The 23,239-nt window shown below is 40.2% G+C and overlaps 1 protein-coding gene across 1 annotated transcript; it reads left to right on the forward strand.

Moving 5' to 3' along the window:
- The first annotated feature begins 195 nt into the window (after nt 1–195).
- On the forward strand, nt 196–22,532 carry EDEM1 (ER degradation enhancing alpha-mannosidase like protein 1). Its single transcript, XM_048489920.1, has 12 exons — nt 196–819; nt 6,826–6,898; nt 7,960–8,063; nt 10,529–10,700; nt 11,246–11,429; nt 14,493–14,667; nt 15,645–15,765; nt 16,595–16,765; nt 17,137–17,210; nt 17,744–17,840; nt 18,223–18,408; nt 19,205–22,532. Exons 1-12 carry the CDS (start codon nt 383–385, stop codon nt 19,292–19,294), a joined length of 1,884 nt encoding a protein of 627 aa, XP_048345877.1. The 5' UTR covers nt 196–382; the 3' UTR covers nt 19,295–22,532.
- The last annotated feature ends 707 nt before the right edge of the window (nt 22,533–23,239 follow it).

Below are 23,239 nucleotides of genomic sequence, written 5' to 3' on the forward strand. Positions count from 1 at the left end.
GTTCCACCTATCAAAGGACCGTCCGTCACTCTCCTGCCTCATCCGACAGCAATTCCTTCTGAGAACCTTCCGCGGCCACCAATGACAATGCAAAGCATGGACGGAGAAGACCAATCAGAAACACTCGGCTTCTCTTACGTGTCACAAAGAATCCCGTCGCCCCGGTCCCTTCGCGTGGCAGCGCGTCATGGTTTTGACCCGGGAGGAAAGAGGGGGCGGAGTCCGCAGAGTCTGAGGGCGGGGCGAGACGAGGCCGAAGGTTTCCCCTCTGCCCCTCCTCCTCCTCCTCCGGCCCGCGCGGACTTGGTCTCCCGCGCAGCTTCCGCTCAAAGCATGCGCGAGCCAGGGGCGCGCGGAGGCGCTGCCTGCGGCTGCTCCGACCATGCAATGGCGGTCGTTGGTGTTGGCGCTGCTGGCTCTGCGGCTGGCCGGGCACGCGCTCCTGTGGCTGGCCGGCCCCAGCGTGGGCTTCTACCAGCAGCGCCTGCGCGCCTTCACCTGCAGCAGCCCCGCCGCCCGGGACGCCGTGTCCAACCGGCGCTGCTTCCCGGCTCCTCACTGGGCCTCTTTCCTGGGCAGGGCCTGGGAGGGCGCCGATAGCGGCTCCTCCATGGGCAGAGATGGAAGCGGCGGCGGCGACGAAGACGAGTACGAACAGCGCTACAGCCGCGCCTTCCCCCCGCAGCTGCGCGCCCAGCTCCGCGACGCCGCCAGGGGCATGTTCGGTTTCGGCTACGACAACTACATGGCGCACGCCTTCCCCCAGGACGAGCTCAACCCCATCGATTGCCGCGGCCGAGGACCCGATCGCGACGACCCGTGAGTGGGCCGGGGGGGTGGGCAGAGAGCCTTTGGGGGAAGGCTTAGATCGTCCCTCTCTCGCCTTATTGCTCCCATTCGTTCAGTTGCTTCCAACATTGTTCTTACCTGCTGTGTGTTTTACCCTCACAACAACAACTTTGTGAGGTATCAGGAGTTGCTGATCGAAGGTCATCTGGTGAGCGTCCGTGGCGGAGTGGGGATTCGAACCTGAGCCTCCCAGTTTGTATTCTGACGCTGACACCCCATTACTATGCTAGCTCTTCTCTCCCTCCCGTGGTTAAGAGTGACCTGGAGGTGGTGGTGATGTGTCACATTTTTATAGTATACCTTTTTGGGCCTGTTCTTCCTGCAGGGATATGTGGGCAACCATATGTTTTTCTTTACTGTATTCTTACATCAACCCTGTCAAATAGTTTTGAGTGAATTACTGAGACCGCCGTGACCCATGCTTCAGGGTGAGAAATTGAACCTGGTCCTTTACAGCCCTCATCTGATTCACCAGTCTGCTATTTGCATGCATGTATGTGCATGCACATAACACTGTGGACACATGTCTTTTATGTTTTTTTAGTACCCTAGCTTTGTGGGTGCAGTATAGTGTGAGGAGAGGGTGAGGAGGCTGATGTAAGAAGAGGAGATACTTGGGACAGTGACATGGTGGGAAGTTGGAACAACATAAAATCTTGTGAGCAAAGGTCAGGGTTGGAGAAGCATGAGTAGGAGACCAGAGTAACTGCCGCTTCATGATTTTCTCTGGTTTACTAGCAGCCTTAGATTAAATGCAGGAGCAAATGTAACTATACAGCTGCACCACAATTACTCAGTACCTGCCTCTACTTGATATGCATTAATCTTTTCAAAGTGCAAAGACTTTGCTTCTTGCCAAGTGGCTTCGTGAAGGCTGTTTCTTTGTATTCTATTTTGTTTTACATTATAAAGTCCAGATTAGCTTGATCCCACTGTGTTGTCCCTGCTGGTTTCATCTTATGTGTTACTTGGTAATGGAAAGTACAAGTTGTTACTGATTTTGGGCGACCCCTCAGGGTTTTCAAGGCAAGAGACAAACAATGGCTTGCCATTGACTGGCTCTGTAGCTACCCTGGACTTCCTTGATGGTCTCCCATCCAAGTACTAACCAAGCATGGCCCTTCTTAGCAGCTGACATCAGACAAAATTGGGCTAAGCTTGGGCCATCCAGGTTGTTTTGTAGTCTTAAAAATAAAATCCTCAAATGTGTTGTTAATTGCATAAGTGTTGCTTCATTTGTCCCAGGAGGGGGTTGCAGTGCGTGAATCCCTCAGGTGTAAATCCTTCCTTTTAGTCCTAAGGATGTCATAAGATGGTTTGAAAACAACCAATGGATTCTGCATTTCTGGTTTAGATAGCAAATGCGCATAGATTGAAATGCATCTTCTTGAGTATGTAGTTTGATACAATGTAGCATTCAAGTTTCCTATTAAGCTCACAATACTTTGGCCACATGCTGTCTGCTTTTAGAGGTGAGCATTAGTAACTGACAATTTTTTAGTTTTTAGTCCATCCGTGTTTATTTTCTGCGGCTAACTCAGATAGCTCTGAAAACGCAAATTCCATGTTAGGAATTATTAGGAAAGGGACTGAACATAAGAGCAGCCAGTATTGTAATGCTCTTGTATAAAGTTATGGTTACGCTAAGGTGAGACATGATAGACTAGGCTTTTTAAATTGTGCATGAGGTAGAGAAAGTGGATAGAGAGAACTTTTTTCTTCCTACCCCACAGTCCTAGAACCCTATGAAGTTGTGGAGAAAGAACAGACAAAATAACACCAATTTATTCTACTGGTAAATAAACTGTTAGTCTGGGTAGAGATAGCTTTAAGATGGTTCAAAAGATTCGTGGTCCATCAGTGGCTACTAGCTATGGTGACTGAAGTGAGCTTCCATCTACAGAGGCATCAGACTTCTGAATACCAGTGCTTGGAGGCTCTGTGCCATGCTTGCTTTTCTTGGACAACTGATTGGCTGTGGACCCTTGTTCTGATCCGGAGGCTCTACTTATGTTATATTCTTGACATATGAGAAGTTTCAGTTGTAAGAGAGGTCCAGTGGTAGAGTTCATGCTTGCTTCTTTAGATCCTTTGCATCATTTAGTAGAATCATGTGTAAAAGCGTAGAAAAACCTTTCTGAAATCCCATGGACAGACCACCTGGTTGTCCAAACTGGTAATATTGGAGTCTGGTATAACCGAGATTTGTATGTTCAACTCCTTTTTTCCAGTTGACAAAGCACATTTGATATTGTGGATCTGTGATTTGATCTTTTTTTTTTCAGCCAAAAGTAGGCACAAAACAGGGCAAATTGAAATGACCCCCAATGCCGGGAGTCACGTGTTAATCTTGGCGCTATTTAGAAATGCCCCCTCACCAGTGGGATGAAGGGAAAGTGCAAGTGGAATGTGGGTATCTACCTCCGTTCCTCTCCTTCCAAGACCTGGGAGAATATATCACTAGTCCAAGGAAATGGCCTTGGGGGGAAAAAGACTCCCCCTTCCTTAGGTCCATATACTGTCTCTCTGGATCTGCATTTCAAAGCAAAAATACATGTTTGGGGAGACAGTGGTGGATCCCCAGTGTCATGTGTGAAATTAGATAACTAATTTCTTCAAAAGAATTTATTGTAGGGACTTTAGCCTTGAAATAAAAACTGAATAAAGTCCTGGAATATGAGGGAAAGTAACAGTAGCATCAAAATTTATGAATTCACTCTTGGAGACATGCATTAGCCTGAGCATTTGGATAAACCCCAACTCAAAAAAATAAAAAAAAAAACTCTGAAAAAAGTCATTTAGAAGAGAAGTTCCAGGAAAAAAGCCATTTAGAGGAGGGGCAGCACACAAAACTAATAAAGTAATAAAATAAGAAGTTTGGATTTATAATCTGCTTTTATCAACCATCAGGGGTCTCCAAGCAGCTTCCAAACTCCTTTCCCTTTCTCTCCCCACAACACGCACCTTGTGTGGTAGGTAAGGCTGAGAGAGCTCTGAGAGAACTGTGACTAGCCCAGGGGTCTGCAACCTGCGGCTCTCCAGATGTTCATGGACTACAATTGGCCATGCTGGCAGGGGCTGATGGAATTTGTAGTACATGAACATCTGGGGAGCCGCAGGTTGCAGACCCCTGGGCTAGCCCAAGGTCACCCAGTAGGCTTCATGTGTAGGAGAGGGGAATCAAACCCAGTTCTCCAGATTAATCTACTCTTAACCACTACATTACTCTGGCTGTATTTTTTAAACTATAAAATACCAGGCTGTTTGGCAGAGCTGAATAACCTGATGCCAAAGCCTAATAGGTTTGGGCTTTTTATTTTTTTGGCTTTCAGAACTTCCAGGGTGGATCAAGAGACCACCCACCCCCATTACTTGCAATGTTAGGAATATTAAATTCTTGGCATATTAGCCAGTGTTGTGTGGTGGTTAAGAGTTGTGGATTTTAATCTGGAGATCTGCGTTTGATTTCACACTCCTCCACATGAAGCCTACTGGGTGACCCTGGTCTAGTCACAGTTCTCTCAGAACTCTCTCAGCCCCACCTCTCTCACAAGGTGTCAGTTGTGGGGATGCGAAGAGAAGGTGTCTATGATTTGCTTTGGACTCCTTGAGATAGAGAATAGCAGGGTATAAAAACCACCTCTTCTTCTCTTGTTAGAATATTGTAGTATATGTAGAATAAGAGCTGCCCTTTTTGGGTTTTCATTGAAAATTATTTGCACATTAAAACAAATAGTTTATCAATTTTAACTATTATGAAAAGAGTTTTACTGGAATAGGCCTGGCAGAGCAATTTGAGCCTAAATTTTTACATTGGATACAGTTGTATATACAGACGTATTCACCTAGTCTCTTCAGATTTTGTCAATTGCTTGTGAAAGATGCTTGAACGAGGGAATTTGAATTCTGTGCGTTCAGAAATGCTTTTGTGTCAATATACTGAAACATCAGTGTTCATTTTAAAATAATTTTAGATCTATGGGTCTTACTTGTTTTTTGCGTAGTATTTCATGTCATCTCTTTCCCACAGTCTCTGTTCTTTCTGTAAATTAATGTTTTATAGAATCGAATAGTTTTCTCCTGAAAATAGTTCGGCATATTTAATATTCTCTCATTTAAGTAGCCTGCTTTCAGACTTCAGAGATTCTTTAAGCACTGAATGTCAGTTTTGATCAGTTATAAATCTGAGCTATCATGTCAAGATTATTTTGTAAACTTTATTGTCTTGATAAGGGGAAGCAAGCTTAAATTCAGTGTGGTTCATACTAGAAAGTGGCTGTCTTCAACCTGTGAATTCTTAATGATTTTGTATAAAAGGATTAGCAGATTATATAAAAGGATTAGCAGCAAAGTTTAGGCTTTTATTGGTTCTGGAGGGTTTTCCGGGCTGTGTGGCCGTGGTCTCGTGGATTTTGTTCCTAACGTTTCGCCTGCATCTGTGGCTGGCATCTTCAGGCTTTTATGTTGTTTTGTATATAGATTGTAGTGTTTTTGCATCTATGCTTGTTTTATATAACCTTTTCCTGCAGAGCAGCTTCTGTCTTCTTTCACCACCAGTTTTGTTTTGAACTGTTTACTCTCTGGTGCTTTAGTGGCTGAGCTGGCACTGGTACTGTCTTCCTTCCTGTATGAAAGTGTCAAATTGAGCAATTGTGTGAATGCTTCCATACTGATTCCCGGTGTGTGGTGAAGTCTAGTTGGTAAGAGTACTTGGAATGTGAGTCCCAGATCAAATGACATATTCATTCAGAAAAAAGAAGCGCTCATCTAGAGAGAACTGGGTTTGTTTTTTGTTATAGTGCAACTTATTTCTAAGGAGAGAACCTTTTAGTTTGGATAGTGAGTTGTCTCGGCAGCAGTTACAATATCCTCAGTAAAAACAGAAAGCTAAGGTCTGGTTGTATCAATCTATGGCTGTTAAGGATTTCACCTTGTGGGTGTACACTATATTTTTGGAAAATATGGGGAAACAGTGTCTCTTTGCAACCTTTTGTTAAAGGTGGTGCAGCTGAACACAGTTTGTTGCTATGCTTGTAGGTTCCTCTTTGTTCTCTTTTTATGCATAGAGATTGATTCAGAGCTTCCTCATTTGATCAAGCTCCAGCTTACCCTGAATTCATCCAGCTAGAGCTAGTTTACTTCACACAAGCCAACATTTTAAACTGGGCTTAAACTAAGATTTAGAACCCTAATTTGCATGAACTAAACTTCAATGTCATAGTGAACTGGAGCTTCATCAAGCCACATGGTTCTGGGAGAAGCTTTGTGCATGAAGATGATGGACTTGTGACAAGGTTTGTTAGTGTCCAGTCTCAGTTTGTTGTGAAAGCAGCCTGTGTTTAGAAGTAATCATTTATTGATCCTGAGTTACGCAGTTGTGTAATCAATTAGGAAAATGTTCTTCATTGCTTTGGCCTGCCGTTCTATAACAGCTTCATGAAATGGAACACATTTATTCTCATGCAAATTGGATGTGTGGGATGAATTTATCTGCTGAACATTTCCCAATCAGCTTATGGTAAACCTCCCAGTTCAAAGTCCAGTACTTGTTCCCCCAGAGTACATTGCTTGTATGGTAACTCTTAGGTATTTAGAGCGAGCAAAATTTTCAGTGGTATCCAGTCCTTTCTCTAGAATCAAGATCAGTGGTTTGACCATAGGGCACTTATAGCCAGTTTTGAACATGCTTCCATGAGTATGTCCACACCTAAGTAGCTGCACTTAAGATCTGTTGGTGTGAAAGTAACTGCATGTGGCTGAACTGAAAGCACATCCAGACAGTGACCTGATTTTATTATATTACTGCTGGATTTTAGTTATGTGGCTATTAGTGCAGGGAACAAGTTTCCTTGTTTTATGGGGATTTATTTCCAGTTAAATAGGCATAGGACCAGGCCACATGATTTATAGATTTTGTATTTGGATTAATCAGACAGAAAACTTGATAGTTCTAACATCTAACCAAATTTGTTTCAGTTCAAATCTGAATATCAATGATGTCCTGGGAAACTACTCGCTTACTCTGATTGATGCATTGGATACCCTAGCAGTGAGTTCAAAATGTTTTTAATTACTGGCAGAAAGAACAGAAATGTTCAATATTATCTGTGGTTGCCATTATTAAGAGGATAATTAATTATGATGGAGGTATCTTTGATATCGTTCCAAAAATCTCTGGGAAGAAGAAGAGTTTTGGTAGAAATCCAGTATTCTTGCTTCCTTATGTCTTCTGGGGTCTGCAAAACTGGTCATCAGCAAATACCAAAAACATTTAGTAATCCTTTAATGTTTTCTGGGTGTCCAGGAGCAGGCAAAGTAAGGGACCCATCCTCTTTCCCAAATTCTCTGTTTACTACAGACAGTGCAAAGGGGTCTTTCTTCAGGATTGATGTGGGGGTGGATGGTGTGTCGGGCTTTAGAGATACTTGGAAGCAGTGAGAGAATTAAGGGAGCATCAAGGTCTGTGGCATCTGTAAATATGATCAGCAACGAGCAAGTAAAGGGTTGTTGGCATAAGCTATATAGGATGGAGTCACAGTTGAAGTGGTATTAGCCTGGTAAGAAAAGTTGAGTATAACTTAAAATTATTTGATACTGCAGCCCAGTTAGAATGTAAAGTGTTAAAATTGTTGCTGTGATCTTTATAATTCTATTTCTAGTGAAATGCCCCAATATCATTTCATGTATCCCTGTAACCTATATTTCCCTTTTGTGTCAGTATTAGTAGTGATCTTAGTCTGTGTGTTTCTATTATGGATAGTGATGTAGGTTTTTTTGTAGAAGGTGTCTTTATGTAGTTACCAATTTGTATTCCTGGAACTAATTTTTAATACTTGGCAGGCTTGTACAATACACGTACTTGGAGTTATTTGCATTGAAAATTCTGCTGTTCTATTTAAATAATTTCAGTCTTAGACCCTGTTAAATGCTTTTTGCATTAAAAAAGCTTGGCATTTTGTAAAGAGGTAGACTTTTAGAAAGCACTGAAATAGAAATAGTTCTATAAGATACTTAGTAATGTTCTATATTAGTGATTGAATGTGTAATAGTTAACATATTTTGTAGTCTGAAACCTGAACTTTTGTTTGATACTCATTTTCTGTCTCAAAGGTGATGGGAAATTCTTCAGAGTTCCGAAAAGCTGTAAAATTAGTGATAGAAACAGTTTCGTTTGACACCGATTCAACTGTGCAAGTCTTTGAAGCAACAATCCGGTAGGTTCTACTAAAATCTTACCAGAGTACTGAGCAATAATTCTGTGCCTTGAAGAAACTGGAAAATAATGTGTATTGTTTAAACAGCATAATTGGTATTGTCATTAGTGTAATAAAACAATAATAAAACTTCTAAGTTCACCAAGATAAAATATAGAGATTGAAAAGGAGAATACTAAGCACAATGGGCAAACAGTGCAAACGGCGTCACCCCCTCCCCCCCACCTCTAGGCTGGCCTGGGTCGCTGGGCTGGATTATTAGCATTAAACCCAAGACCTAGTTTTGGGGAAGTAGTGTAGGTAACCCTGATAAGCGCTGTTAAACTAAAGCATGATCCTTTACCAGGGAGTAAGCTCGGTTGCTGGCAATGGGGCTTGCTTCTGAGTAAACCCTCCTGGGGTCGTGATTCACCCGTTGGAAGAGTTGCACGGTTGCTTCAAAGCAAAGCCATCGACTACCACCAAGCTTACTCCTGAGTAACACATGCCTTGGAGCCAATTGTTTTTCTAAATGAAAACCTCAGTATTCAGGTTAAATTACCATGTTGGCACTTTGTGATAAATAAGTGGGTTTTGGGTTGCAATTTGGGCACTCCGTCTCGAAAAGGTTCGTCATCGCTGCCCTACAGGAATATTTTTTTTTTCATTCTCTACCCACTCTCTGCTTTGTGGTTTTAAGAAAAAATTATGTAATACTAGCATGAAAATACCGTATCACCACTAAGCAGTCATTTATGGAACTGTAGTTAAAATAGGAGCTTTGAAACTGACACCTGTAGCCAGAGCAGATTTTGAGTAAAAAAATGATACTGGAATATAGGAGCACTACTACCTATCAGAAATTGATACCAAAAGCTTTTTGCTAATGCTTCTCAAGATGACTTTCACAGTTTAAAGATAAAGCCCATAACTGCCCAACCAGTTGTTTGTTTTTACTGCTTATTTATTTTATAAGTGATTGGAGACAGTGTTGGATCTAGCCAGACTTTCATGAAATGGGTTCTTTCATCTTAATAGGTTTTGCCTGCTGTTGAACAAAACAGGTAACGACCCTTAATGGCCATTACAATTTAAGATGGTCACAAGGGGATGAGTCATAGGAAAGTTTAACAAATATAGACAAAAGAGAACTGGCTTCATTCAGGTTGTGCTGTTCATATTCAAATGTTATTTTCTGAGTATGTGCCAGGTATTAAGTTGCAGGAAGGGGGGGGGGGTCCTTGAAACATTCTTGCCAGACACAGTCCCAATATGGAGTTTCTGACACAGACTCCTTTCAAGGCACTGTTTTGCCAGGTCTGCCAAGGCAGCATTCCAGGAGAAAGACCACTCTCTCACCCTCCGCACTGCTACAGGCCTTAGGTTGGCTACCACTATCAATGATCTCTGAACACATTAATTTTGTGAAGCCACAGGCACTGCTTACATCGTTTTGAGTGTTTAAACCATACAGCTGAAAGTTTTCTCTCTCCTTCCCCAAGCAGCCTCTACCAAGGAAAGCTATTGTCCACTTGTGTGTGCTGGTCACTGGGCCAGGCCCAGTTGCATTCTAAGGAATCCTCAAGGACTGGTGGAGGGCATTTCACTTTCCCCTGTATCCCCCTCACCACACTGTTTCTTCTTTCCCTTCCCTGGCAACCTCAGTATCTTCTTCTCTTTCTCTCCTCAGCCATTCACCAACCTTCCCTCTTTCTGACTATCACCTTTGGCTTTATTTACTTCATTTATACTCCACCTTTCTCCACTGTGGGGACCAAAGCGGCGTACATTATTATCCTCTGCTCTTTTTTAACTCCACAGCCTGATGGGATAGGTTAAGCTTAAAGTATGAGACTGCCCCCAGATCACCCAGTGAGCTTACACATTTTTCTGTGAATCTGGCCATTTTTTGGACATAGAAAGATCTGTCTTGCCTGTTCACCATTTCAGTCTATGGATTTAAATGTCCCCTGATGGGCCGACTTTGCAATTAGTATATAGATGTTCATTCACCTGGTTGACTAAGCAGATGAAGTCAAAACCAAAGCTTAGTCACTGTAAACATATTGGAATCATTGTGATCCAAGAGGTAAAGCAGGGTATAAATGTTGTAATAAATACAACAATCTGCTATGGTATTATTAACAAATACTGCAAGTAATGCTATCTGGAGTGATCATGAAACTGATGTTACCTAGTAACCTCTGCAAAAGAATGAAGTTCTATTGAAATAGTTGGTAAATGTGTTGTTATTGGGGCACAGAATTACCATGGTATGCTTTTAAAATGCATTTACTAAATGTATGGAAAAATAAATAAGCTAAGTTAGATTGTGCATTTTTATTTATTTATTTCCTGGCTAACTGATATTAATATGGATTATAATGTTAGTGTTAACATCTGAGTTTTTTTCTACTATGAACACACATGCCTTCTAGTGACAAAAGCAGCAAATTTTCTATTTCTTTCAAACTTTTCTCTCCTAGGGTTTTGGGAAGTTTGCTTTCAGCCCACATAATAATAACAGATTCCAAACAGCCTTTTGGTGATATGACTATAAAAGGCTATGATAATGAGCTGCTAAATATGGCACATGACCTAGCAGTGAGGCTTTTACCTGCTTTTGAGAACACCAAAACTGGAATTCCTTATCCTCGGGTAGGTGTATTGTGAAAGTCAACTTATGTGTGAAATGTTTTTGCACTGATCATTTTCTGTAACATTATATATTTCACTTGCAGTCTTAAGTGCTGCATAAATTATCTAAACGTGAGAGTCTGCTTCGGAGAGATTAGTTTAGAATATTTTTCAGTTCAGTGTATCACTGACCTGGCACATCCATGTCTATTTTTTTTGTCATAAAGCCACAGCATCTGAAAATGTCTCTGTGCTAACAAGGATCGCTTTTGGAAAGTAGCTTCTGTAATAATGGGCACACTGGGTTACCTACTAATTTGTCACTGTTGTTGTTTCACTGTGCTGTTTTGTAGACATGTCTCCCCATGTCTTAACTGGCCTTCTGGCTGGATATTTACAAGACTTTTTCCTTGTGGGATATGATGCAATTTTAGAACAGAGCACTGAAACGTTTGAGTCACCTTTTTGTAATCACATGCAATCATTATAAAAAGGGTGGAATTGTGACTTTGAGGGACACAGAGTGCAGCAGTATTCAGTTCAAAAATGAAACTCTTCCTTTTCAGGTAAATTTAAGAACAGGTGTTCCATCTGGCAGCAATAATGAGACCTGCACTGCAGGAGCGGGCTCTTTGTTGGTGGAATTTGGAATTCTTAGCCGGCTTCTTGGAGATTCCACTTTTGAGTGGGTGGCCCGCCGAGCTGTGAAAGCACTCTGGAATCTAAGGAGCAATGACACTGGATTATTAGGTATTTGATTTGTTTCTGGAGGTCTTCCATCGTTGCCCGTCATTTATTCAGTCATTAAGAACACATGTCTTCCTGTAAGAGTATAACAATACATTATACATTATAGTTGTATCGACAGTGGTACTGTATATCATAAAAGATTACATGGTAATCCTCACATTTCTTACAGCTTCGGTTCTAAAAGCAAGAAACCCAATTCATTTAATTAGTGCTCTTGCAGGACCTTATGATTTATGTTTCTCTCCATTGAAAAGAGAATATAAAGTTTTAAATTTATATTTCCAGTGCGACAAATCTTGTAAATCCTGTTAATTGGATCCTATGATCTGTGTGTACCATGGCATTCTGGGTTGCAAATATTTTTTTGTCTTCCCCTGCAGTCCTGAGATTCTTGAAAAGTGATGAGGCAAGCATATGAGTGTTGACCAAATGTCACTGGGCATAAGGGGACTGCAGTAAAACTGGCAGGCTTTGCTCTTCTGGTAGAAGAGGCTCCATTGATGGACAGAGAAAATGGATTGATTTCTCCCCTTCTCAAAGTAGCCCTCATTGGCATTTTGTCTGTGAAGTTCCCACATTTCACAGCAGCTGTTTGGAGTGTTGGGGGTTGCTGGCAGAAAGGAAAGGTAGAAAAGATACTGCAGTACTTTCTCCCCTGTCACTGTGACCTAACTACACAGTGCGTCTCTATGAATGGTCCTGTGTTTACTGTCTGATTATACTGGTCACCCAATGGGTGCATCTTTTGAAGAAAGCTGCTCTTAAAAGTGTGTGATGAGGTAAGCTAGTAAGTTTTGATTGTGTCATAGTGCTCTCTGTTCATATTAAACCCTCTATTAAATTAAGAATTGGTCTGTCTTAGAGACTTTGTTACCGCTGCTGCTCGGGTAACATTAATGATTTCAGCTCAGGCAATGTAGTGAAGCGCAGGAAGCCGGTGTTCTTCAAAAGCAAAGTATTTTATTTGGAAGTGGTTGCTACAGCTCGGGCAGGGAAATCGTGCTTTCGTAGCCAAGCGCTAGAACTTTTATACACACACATCAAAAGGGGCAAGGGGGCAGGTTCCTTACCTTGCAACAATAAGGAAACATCAACCCATAAAAGAAAAGGTACAATTACAACTTTGTGAATGGGACCATGAGATCTCGCTGTCAAGCTGCTCTTCCTCTTGGAATGACTTTACGATAGTGCTGAAATGGAGAGCGGAGTGGGTCCATTCATAAAACTGGGTGAGGCTGTTTAACGCACCCAGGAATCTGGTTATCAGATGGGCTGCTTCCTTGAGTTATGTCCTGAGGCTCCCGCGCCTCAGTCCCGCAACAAAAGAAAGTTCAAATGGCCCAATGGCAATCTTGGCACGTCCTTCAACGGCTGGGGTACCATCATCAGATTCAATTTGTAAATCCAAAGGGGTCTTTGTTTTCGCTAAAGAGATCTACCGGGTGTTGGCCCAAACTGAATTCAAGGCTAGCTTCCTTGGCCCTTAATATCAGCTGGTACAAGCTGCTGCTTTTTCCCACAGATACAGATATCTAAAATAACATTTCTAAACGTAAACATTAGAGAAAAACTTAAAGGACCTCCAATACAGTACAAGCACATACACATATAAGCAAGAGTATCCTAAATTAATAGTAACAAAACCTTAAATCAACTGGAGAACCTAGCTAAAGTATAATCCTAAACATTGGGCAAATAATGAATCCAACACTGAGGGGGCTTACATTAAACCTTAAAAGGGATAAAAACAAGAAGGAAACCATATAAAACATTGGCACAATCATATACATATGTCCTTTCCAAGCCTTATGGAGGCTTCTGGACCACACTGGTCTCTTTGCTCTGATCCTTAGCCAGTGTACAGGCTCAGGAAAATATTTTTTCCTATTTTCCTGTTGGTAACAACACTGTTTAGCTGGAAAAGCAGCATAGAAGTGTTGTCAATACATTAAAAAATAAGACTCTCACCAGCACAGTAGTACTCTATGAGAACAATTTGTTGCAAGCAAAGGAATTCCCTTGTGCTCAGTTTTCAATATTGTTACACACAAAAAAAATTGTAAGCCAACTACATAGGACAGAAATGATCTTATATGTATGTCTTTCAGCTAAAAACATAGAGGAAATAAATGTTTTCACATATGCCACTCACTGTTTATAGGTTTTTTGCATGTTAGATCTCTTGGTGTAGTCACTTAAAAAGCATAGGGTTGTATCCTTACTGCCCTTGCACACGTAGAAAGCATTTTTGGGTGGGTCTGTGCTTCCTTCAGTTGTTGCTCTCTGTCCCACATTGCACTTTCTTCCTGAAAGTCCAGACCCTCCGAAGTAGCTTCTGTAGGAAGTTGAGTGAGGAGCCATGAAAAGCAATTACTTCATTCTGCATGGGTGGTGGTGAAGACCGTTTATGCATTTTTGGGAAGATGCTTTCTTTGGCTGGTTTAAACATATTAAATGTAGAGTTGTTCCTTTGACTTATTCAGAAACATTTGGTCAAATGTTTTTGAAGCATTAAATTTACTCAAACAAAAATACATTACATCAAATGCTGTCAAGTTGCTCTTGGCTTATGGCAAAACTAAGAATTAACAACCTCCAAAATGTCCTATCATTAACAGCCTTTCTCAGATCTTACAAACTGAGGGCCCGTGGTTTACTTTATTGGGTCAGTCCATCTCATTTATGCTAGGTCCAAAACACAGTACCATAGGTGAGTTTTATTTTTTCCCACAGTGATAGTTTTTCAGTATAATAAATTATAATTTTAGCAGGGTTTGTGTGAAGATGAAGAATTCCTTTTTTTCTTCCTTTTGCATTTATTTTGTAACATTTCTGTGCCATGCAGTTTCACAATTAAAAATCAGAGATAAAGTGAACAGTAATGATTCAAAAACCAAGTCACCCATCCCAAAATGCTGCAACCGGGGGACAGGGGAATTGAGGGTGGAGTGGGAATCAGCAACCCCAGTGCTTTGATACAATTTGGATATTTGTATACTTTGTTAAACATTGCCTTGGCTAATATATCATGAACTGTTTTTCATATTTGTGTTTACTTTAAAGGTAATGTTGTGAATATTCAAACTGGCCATTGGGTTGGTAAACAGAGTGGCTTGGGAGCAGGACTAGACTCCTTCTATGAATACCTTTTGAAGTCCTACATCCTCTTTGGAGAAAAGGAAGATTTAGACATGTTCAATGATGCTTATCGGAGCATTCAGAACCACTTAAGGCGAGGGTATGTGCAGTTTTTTTGTGTTCATTTAGAAGAAGAAGAGTTGGATTTATATCCCCCCTTTCTCTCCTATAGGAGACTCAAAGGGGTTTACAAAATCCTTTCCCTTCCCCCCTCACAACAAACACCCTGTGAGGAAGGTGGGGCTGAGAGAGCTCCGTAGACTTGTGACTAGCCCGAAGTCACCCAGCTGGCATGTGTTGGAGTGTACAGGCTAATCTGAATTCCCCAGATAAGCCTCCACAGCTCAGGCAGCAGAGCGGGGAATCAAACCTGGTTCCTCCAGATTATAGTACACCTGCTCTTAACCACTATGCCACTGCTGCTCCTAGATTTAGCACGAATCTAGCTATGCGAAATAGATTCTGAGGCTTCTTCTTGAAACATAATATCATTTTTCTGGTTTTGTGTCTTGCTCTGTATCATCCTCTGGATTTCTTGTAGAAGCTGTGAATGAGCATTTACCGTTGAATAAATTAGCACCTACTTGTTTCAGGCTTCCACATTACATTGATACCTTCCCCAAACCTTGTGTAGATGTATTAATGTAGTGATCATTTGAACCACCCTCCGCTTGGTTTGGGGCTTGAAATTTTAAGCGTGTTTGGTATTTTTTTTCAAGATAAAAGCAGCTTTTGGGTTGGTTACAGAAGCTGTTTATAAGAGCAGACAATGTTTGTATGATGGCTATTCCATGGGTGAAGATTTTGTATGGGTCTTTCAGAGTGTTTCTGCTAATGAAATGATTTCTGTCAATGAAGCACAACTCCCTTTTTTCTGTTTTACCCTCTCCCCAAATACTTCCTCAAAAAGCTGTTTCGCTGGGAAAACACTTTGGTAGCACAAGAAGGTGGGGGCGGGGGGGGAATGAAGACATTGTCCTACTTTGGTGGAAATCCTTCTGTCAGCAGAGATGCTGCATGAGATCTAAGCCACCTTTCCCTGATCCAAATTATGAATATAACCTTGTTCTTTTTTAGAAGGGAAGCCTGTAACGAAGGCGAAGGGGACCCACCTCTCTACGTTAATGTAAACATGTTCAGCGGGCAGCTGATGAACACCTGGATTGATTCTCTTCAGGCATTTTTCCCTGGACTTCAGGTATTGATAGTATGGTGAAAAGTACAGAAAACATTAAACTTTTTAGGCGTCTTGTAAGAGATTCTACTTCTCAAATTAGAAAAGGTGTCTTGTTGGTCTTTACTGCAGAACTAGCATCTGTTGGAACGGTTCATACCCAGGATTGAATCACAGGTTGCTTTTGAATAACCTAGCCAGTGAATGGAGCACTAGTTAAACTACTTGTTATGGTGGTATGATTCATCTCCACTTCCAGTAGAGGAAGAGAGAATCATGATGATTCTTGGAACACTTGAGAAGTTACTGGACAGCTGCTCAGCATTGCTTGAAATTTTAGGGAAGTTACTTGGCTGAGTGGCAACAGTAGCAGGAAGGTAATCTCTCATGCAAAGGTGGCTTGCTTTTTTGTGTTTCATATCAGGCCATGGGGTTTCTTCCTCAAGGATGTGTAAGTGATGTGTTTCAATAACTGAGGATCTCCCAGAATTACAGCTCATCTCCAGACTCCAGAATCAGTTCCCCTGGAGAAAATAAATGCTTTGGAGGGTGGATTTGTGGCATTGCACCTCTCTGAAGTCCCTGTCCTCCCTAGGTGGCACCCCCAAATCTCCAGGAGTTTCCCAATATGGAGCTGGCAAGCCTACCCCTCCCGCCCACTAGTTCGTGTTCATAAGTAAACCATAAAGTCCTGTACTGGAAAAAGTTGCTGCTCCACAGTTGTTAATGATGGTGTGGTCTTTTCTGAAATCACTGATGTAGAGGAAAGAAACTGGTAGCCTTAAAGTGAGTTTTCTTTGTCTGTATTTAAATATTTTATATGTACGATTTTGCTGTTGTTGCTTCTTTCCAGGTTTTAATAGGTGACGTGGAAGATGCTATTTGCCTGCATGCATTTTATTACGCCATATGGAAACGATATGGAGCTCTTCCAGAGAGGTACAACTGGCAGTTACAGGCACCAGATGTCCTTTTTTATCCACTAAGGCCAGAGTTAGTGGAATCTACTTACCTTCTTTATCAGGTATTTAAAATTTCTCTGGAACTCTTGAGGAAGATATTCATGGGGCTGGTAACCAAGCCCTATGAGAAAAGGCTGAGGGACTTGGGAATGTTCAATATGGAAAAGAGAAGGCTGGTTGCTCTCATGGCTTACCTAGTGAGCTCCCAAAGGCACCTGGTGGGCCACTGGAGAGCTGGACTAGATGGACTTTGGTCTGATCCAGCTGGCTTGTTCTTATGTTCTTATGTTCTAGTCACTTGAAACCAGATTATTTTAAGAAGTTGTCCTTTGTAGACCTGAGGAAAGCATTTAGGTTTATAGTTTCTCATTATCTGGCCTTTATATAAAGGTATTACCCATTGTCTTTAAATTTATTTCCTTTCTTTACTTAGGCCACAAAGAATCCTTTTTATCTTCATGTAGGAATGGATATTCTTCAGAGCCTGGAGAAATACACAAAGGCAAAGTTAGTTGTCAAGCTCTTCCTTTGACATTGGCAATATGTTTATTGAATTTGTAGCAAATGGTGTATTTTATTTATTTATTTTATTTATTAGTTAGATTTTTATACCGCCCTATCCCAAAAGGGCTCAGCTGCTTGTGAAATAAGTTTTATTACTTTAATTGTTCCAAATTAATCATTGAGCAGTTATGGCTTCTTCTGAATTAATTTAAGGAATACTTTGTCTATTGGGCTTATGAACAATTTTTATTTGCCTGTTGGTCTCTGTTTTGAAATTAAAGACAAGCAGCCCAAAGAAGGGGGGGTCCAATTGGAAGGGTGCCCCCCCCCCCCAAAAAAATATAAGGTTATTTGCTTCTGGGTCTTTTGTTTTGATATTGTGTACTCAGACAGAATTGATAAGCAGCTGTAAAGCTCAATCTAACAGTAGTGGTGATATGTGCAAAACAAATATCAGTTTATTGGGCTCTTGTGCTATCTTTAGTGGTGATTGAGGCTAAGCAAGCAATGTTAAAAATATTCAATTTGCCTTTCAGATGTGGCTATGCTACCCTGCACCATGTCATAGAAAAATCCAAAGAGGATCGGATGGAGAGTTTTTTTCTTAGTGAGACATGTAAATACTTATATTTGGTATGTTTACATTTTACTCAAGAGTCAATTTGTTTACATTTTACTCAGTTAATCAAGGGTCTGTTTACATATTAAACAGTTATGCTCATCACAACTGTTAAAACCAAATAACAGCAATTAATGGTCATTATTAATATTTTTATAACAATATTATAATATAATGTATATATAGCATATTGGCAGTGTGAAATCTATTGACCAAGATATTTTTGCGTTTTGAAGTATGTGTCATTATTGTGTGTGTGAATGTACCTTCATGTTGTAGAAGAATCTACTACTTGCTGTATAACAACTGAACAAATCTATTAGTCCAGTCTTCTTGTAAAATACGTTGTTCCAAGCTTGAAGTTATATTAACAACATATAAAATCTTTTCTGCTAGCTGTTTGATGAAGAAAATCCTGTTCACAAATCAGGAAATAGATTCATGTTTACAACAGAAGGACACATTGTGTCTCTGGATAAACGTCTCCGTGTTTCATTATGGCAAGATACCTTTCCTGAAGAGGAAAAGAAAGCTGAAAAGATAAAGCGTAGTGAACTGAGAGCAAACAATTCCATTTCTAATGTGAGTATATAAAAGCAATGTAATATATGGTGTTTATATATTGAGGTGTGGCAGAGTACTTTGCTTAGTATTCAGACAGAGTAGTCTAACTTGATCAGCTCATGCAGATTTTAACAAAAGTCATGTGCTATTTGTGTGCGTATCCCTAGTTCATCTTATGGGAGTGTCTCCTTTGAATTTTTGATAATTAGGGACAGCCATTTTATCCTCAAAACAATCTTGTGAGGTTGGTTAGGCTAAGCGAGTGTATTGGCTAACATCACCCAGTGAGCTTCCATGGCCCAAGTGGGGATCCCAACTTGGGTCTTCCAGATACTATACCCTGTTCAACATAATGCTGACAGGAGATTTGTAAATTCATTTGTTATAGTATGCTTCACTTGGGTCCTAGTGCCTACCTAGTTCTGTCCTTAAGACACTAGGATCCAAGCAGAGCATTCTAGAACAAAGATGGTCCAGGAAATGGCAGATGAATTCACAAATCTCCTGTCATCTTTATTCTGAACAGGGTACAGTCTGGCACTTGTAAACACTAAGCTATTCTGACTGTTTAGTGTGTAACAACCATTCTTGAAGATAAATGCATTCCATTTCATCTCTCTGTCTAGGGCAGACCCCTTTTGTGGCAAGTTGCTGGAAGCAATACCAGTGTTTCTTCATTTTGCATTACATTTTTGTGTGTAACTAGAAACAGCTGTAGTCCTAGTGCACAGACTTCTTTACCAATAGTATGGGAGTCCTGAATGTGGCCAATTAGTAATTCCAGTTGTTAAAAACTTTTTTGTCCTGTTTACAGTGCAACAGAGTTCCAGATGAGAGGAGATATCTGCTGCCATTAAAGAGTATTTATATGAGACAGATTGATCAGATGGTGGGCTTGATCTGAAGATTGTTCACATGGAGTGACACTAAAGATTGCAAGACAGCCTCTGAAGCCGATGTTCCTCTTGAGCTATGCAGCTTGTAATGGACATAGGAACTCAAGTAGTCGTTCATTGTGTTGAAGGGTTTTGGTTTATGTTGGAGAGATGTCTGCTGCTGAGCACGTTTGTCCTAACTACAGTACAGCATAGAGTGGCACATACAATGACGTTCTTGTAAAATTTCTCTTCTTTCGTGATTGATGAATCCTGCTTTGGATAAAACAAAGAAACCAACAAACAACAAGTGGGCTGTGCCAGAAATGCTGTTTTGCAACCACATTTTTAATGTTTAATCTATGCGGATACATTTGGAGAAAACTTAAATTTTTACATATGTTAGAGTGGGAAGCAAAGGAATGTGCAGTCTTCTCTCACCAAGCTTGATTAGATAATTTTCATTAGCAATAAACAATATTAATTATTGCTCAGGTAGAAGGGATATCCATAGGTTCTGGTCTACTCAAAATTTCTTCTTGGAGATAATTGCATAATTGAAATGTAATGCAGTAATGCAAACTGAGGTATTACATCACCGTGTTCAGGACTAACATCTGGGTGGATGTTGAAAACAGTGTTTTTAATTTTGAATTGCACATTCAGGGGTGTATGGAGTTTACTAGCTTCTGAAACCAGTAATATAAAAAAGGTGCCTTCTAGTAAGTGAAATGCACAAAGCCACTCAAATATCTCTAATCTTACCATCTTACATCGCTTATTTGAAGAATTCTTCATAATGTTCTTCATAGTCACCACCTGCTTTGTGCCTCTCTGGGATATCTACCTTAATTAATGCATAATCTGAAATGTACATTCCTTGTAGTTATAATATGCAAGCTTTTGGAGCTCGTGCCTTCTTAATGGGAAACAAAGAGGTTTAGCTCTTAATTATCAAAAGAAATTGTTTTTGGAGCAATTTATGCTGGAATATTATCAACTCTTAACATGCCGAGTACTCTTTGAGGATTGTACTTGCTATCTTCCACATGTATACAATTAAGTATTTATTGATGAATGCTTTTCCTGCGTCTGTAAGAAGTATTCTTGTAAGCAGAGCAGGTGGATAGGAGTTGATTTTCAAAGATGTCTTGGTTCTTTGATTCCTTTTGAAATTTTGAGACAAGAATGTTCTGTCATCTTCTAAAGATGCATCATTGAAGCCCCTTGAATTAAAAACCAAAAAGGCTCTAGTGTGTGGCCTTACTTGTTATACCCCAAGTCAAGCTTCACTTCCCCATCCCAATTTTTTATCTCCCCCACCCCCCTCTCCAATTATAGGAGGATGGAAAGTAGTATCTCCTTTTTTTCACTAAGACACAGAGTACAATCTAAGCACATCCAAAGGGTACCTGAACATTGAATCTTTTCAGGATGCTTTTCTAAGTAAATTGAAACATGGTTTTAGTTTTTTGATCAAATAAAAATCCAGATTTAAATACATAGGACTTTTCCTCTTAGAGGGAAACACATAAAACATAGATCAGATTCCAAACAAGAGTGTATAAATATCAGTTTTATTACCTAATCCAACCTGTTTCGTGATGGAACGTGTACTGCTTACGTTGCAAGTAAAGTGTATGATGCTTAGCACAGAAATAATTATGGCTTGCCTAACCTCTATGTCAAACAAGTGAATCTCAGGGATCTTAAAGAAGACTTGTGTTTGCATAGAATATTTTGGTTTGAATCCATTGTCTTTTTTATTTTACAGCATTGCTGTTTTTGAAGGGAAAGAATCTCTTAAAGTACAACATCCTGTAGAAATGAGCCCGTGCTTTCATTATCCTCTGAAATTAACCTTAAGCTTAACTGCTAATTTTGAAACCAGGCAAATGTGTCATCTTGTAATGCTTCAAAAGTGTGAGGAGAAAGCCGGTCATATGCCTGAATGGACTTCTTGCAGATGGGGGTAGGCGTGTTTACTAGTCTAGAAAGCTAAAGATAGAATCCCTGGCAGAAAAGGGTTTTTTTTTATTTTTGCAGGGGGATGGGAGGGGGAATGTTATAAAGCAAAAAAGCTGATTACTTGAAAACAGTGGTGTGAGGTTTTTCCACATGGAAAATGGTTGTACAAAGAGCTTAATGGTATTAATGTATAGTTTTATTTTTTAAAACAAAAAAAAAATTCCTCAGTTTCAAAAATAGTTTGGCCTATGGAGTGCGAAGATAAAATGCACTTTTCAACTTCCTGTGGGTTTGCAATTCGTTTTGTGGTTCTCCACGCCTGCCTGTGAGCTTCATGCCTTCAAAGGGAAGCAAAATACAGACTAAATTTAATCGAAATGGTTGTAATTCTTGTTGTAAGCCATATATGTTGTCTTCAGTTGTGTAGGGGGTCCTGCTGGATATGAAATGTTCCTAACATATCCACGTGAGTGTTGTCTGAGTGTTAAAAATCCTCTTCAGTTGAGGTGGCATGTCATACGACATCACTCAGCAAAGATTGTGCCTGTTAAAATTGTGAGTGTCCGCACAGTGATTTGCACTTTGGCTTGTTTTGCCAAGCAATATATTTTGAGATGCTGATCTTGAAAGACGCTAAAGAGCTTTTACTAGTCACACTATCAGAGTTCTGAATTTTGACTTAAGAGCACTATTAGAACAGGCATGCTTCTGTTAGAAGTAGCGCATCCATTTCCATGGTGTTCATCCAGCCATTTCAACTTTGATTTGTTAGAAGTGATTATTCTAAGGTGGTAGAGTGCTCTCCTTTCTGTTGAAGCCACTGTCAGAGAATATGGGTACTAATATGTGCCAGAATCATTGGATATATGTTATTAGCATAAATAGCAGCTAAGATGTGTTAATGAATCGGGTCCTAGGGTAATTAAATTTGATCTAATTTTAAACTACAAAGCTTCTGAGTTTCTGTCCCAGTTTTTCTCCCATTGCTGACTTGTAAAATGCCGTTCTAGTTCATGAAAAGTGGCCAAATTGTTCTATTGCAAAACTTAGTGTTATGACCAAGTCTAAAATACTGCTTGGATAACTTGCCAATCCATATAATCCATATTTAATTTATCACTATAATGTGCAATATGTGTTTGGTTTTTTTTTTTCAGCTGAACATGGCATTGTTACAAATGTATTTAATATGGTGAAGGAGCTGAAGATTTTATAAAAGTATCAGATGTTCTGAGAAATGTTAGCATTTTAAAATGTAGATTTTATGTATAATTTGTATTAAAGTACTATTTCTTACTATTTTGGTGAATTTTTTTGTTTGTTCCTGAAAACACAGAAAATAAGAGAGGGAACTAGCATTCACTGCAAGGAAGAGGGATTGATCCAGAATGTTATCGTATATTTGTCTGTACAATTGTAAGTTAGTGTGTAAGCCTGACTTTGCTCAGAGTTGTTTGAAAGCCCCCATGAAAAGAACTATAAAGAGCAAACCTCATAAAACCTACTTGATAGTCACTAACATTTTTTGTTTGCACTCAAGTGATTCTAGAAACTGTGCTTTAGTATAAATACCAGGTTTGGATTACAAAGACTTCGTTTTATACCCTGCTTTTCTCTACCTTAAGGAGACTCAAAGTGACTTTCAATCAGAATCCCTTCATCTTCCCACAACAGGCACCTTGTGAGGTAGGGCTAGAGAGTTCTGAGAAAGCTGTGACTAGCCCAAGGTCACCCAGCAGGCTTCATGTGGAGTGGGAAAACAAAGCCAGTTCATCAGATAAGAGTCTGCTGCTCACGTGGAGGAGTGGGGAACCAAACCTGGTGCTCTAGATTAGAGTCTGCTGCTTTTTATGATTACATCATACTAGCTGTAGTGGATTGATTTAATTAACCTACGGTCAATCGTCTGTTGTCATTTCCATCGGAATCCACACTGATAAAGGATTTTGTGCTGGAGGATGGAAAATCAAAGGGCTAGAATGGAATAGGGGATCAAGAGGGTCTCT

This window comes from Sphaerodactylus townsendi, linkage group LG03, assembly GCF_021028975.2.
Source record: "Sphaerodactylus townsendi isolate TG3544 linkage group LG03, MPM_Stown_v2.3, whole genome shotgun sequence".
Taxonomy (NCBI): domain Eukaryota; kingdom Metazoa; phylum Chordata; class Lepidosauria; order Squamata; family Sphaerodactylidae; genus Sphaerodactylus; species Sphaerodactylus townsendi.

Excerpts from the sequence above, each read along its gene's own strand:
- EDEM1 (XM_048489920.1), top strand. The coding sequence starts at position 383 with ATGCAATGGCGGTCGTTGGTGTTGGCGCTGCTGGCTCTGCGGCTGGCC. Across the intron at positions 6,899-7,959 it reads ATGCATTGGATACCCTAGCA|GTGATGGGAAATTCTTCAGA; the intron begins GTGAGTTCAAAA and ends TCTGTCTCAAAG. Across the intron at positions 8,064-10,528 it reads GTCTTTGAAGCAACAATCCG|GGTTTTGGGAAGTTTGCTTT; the intron begins GTAGGTTCTACT and ends TTTCTCTCCTAG.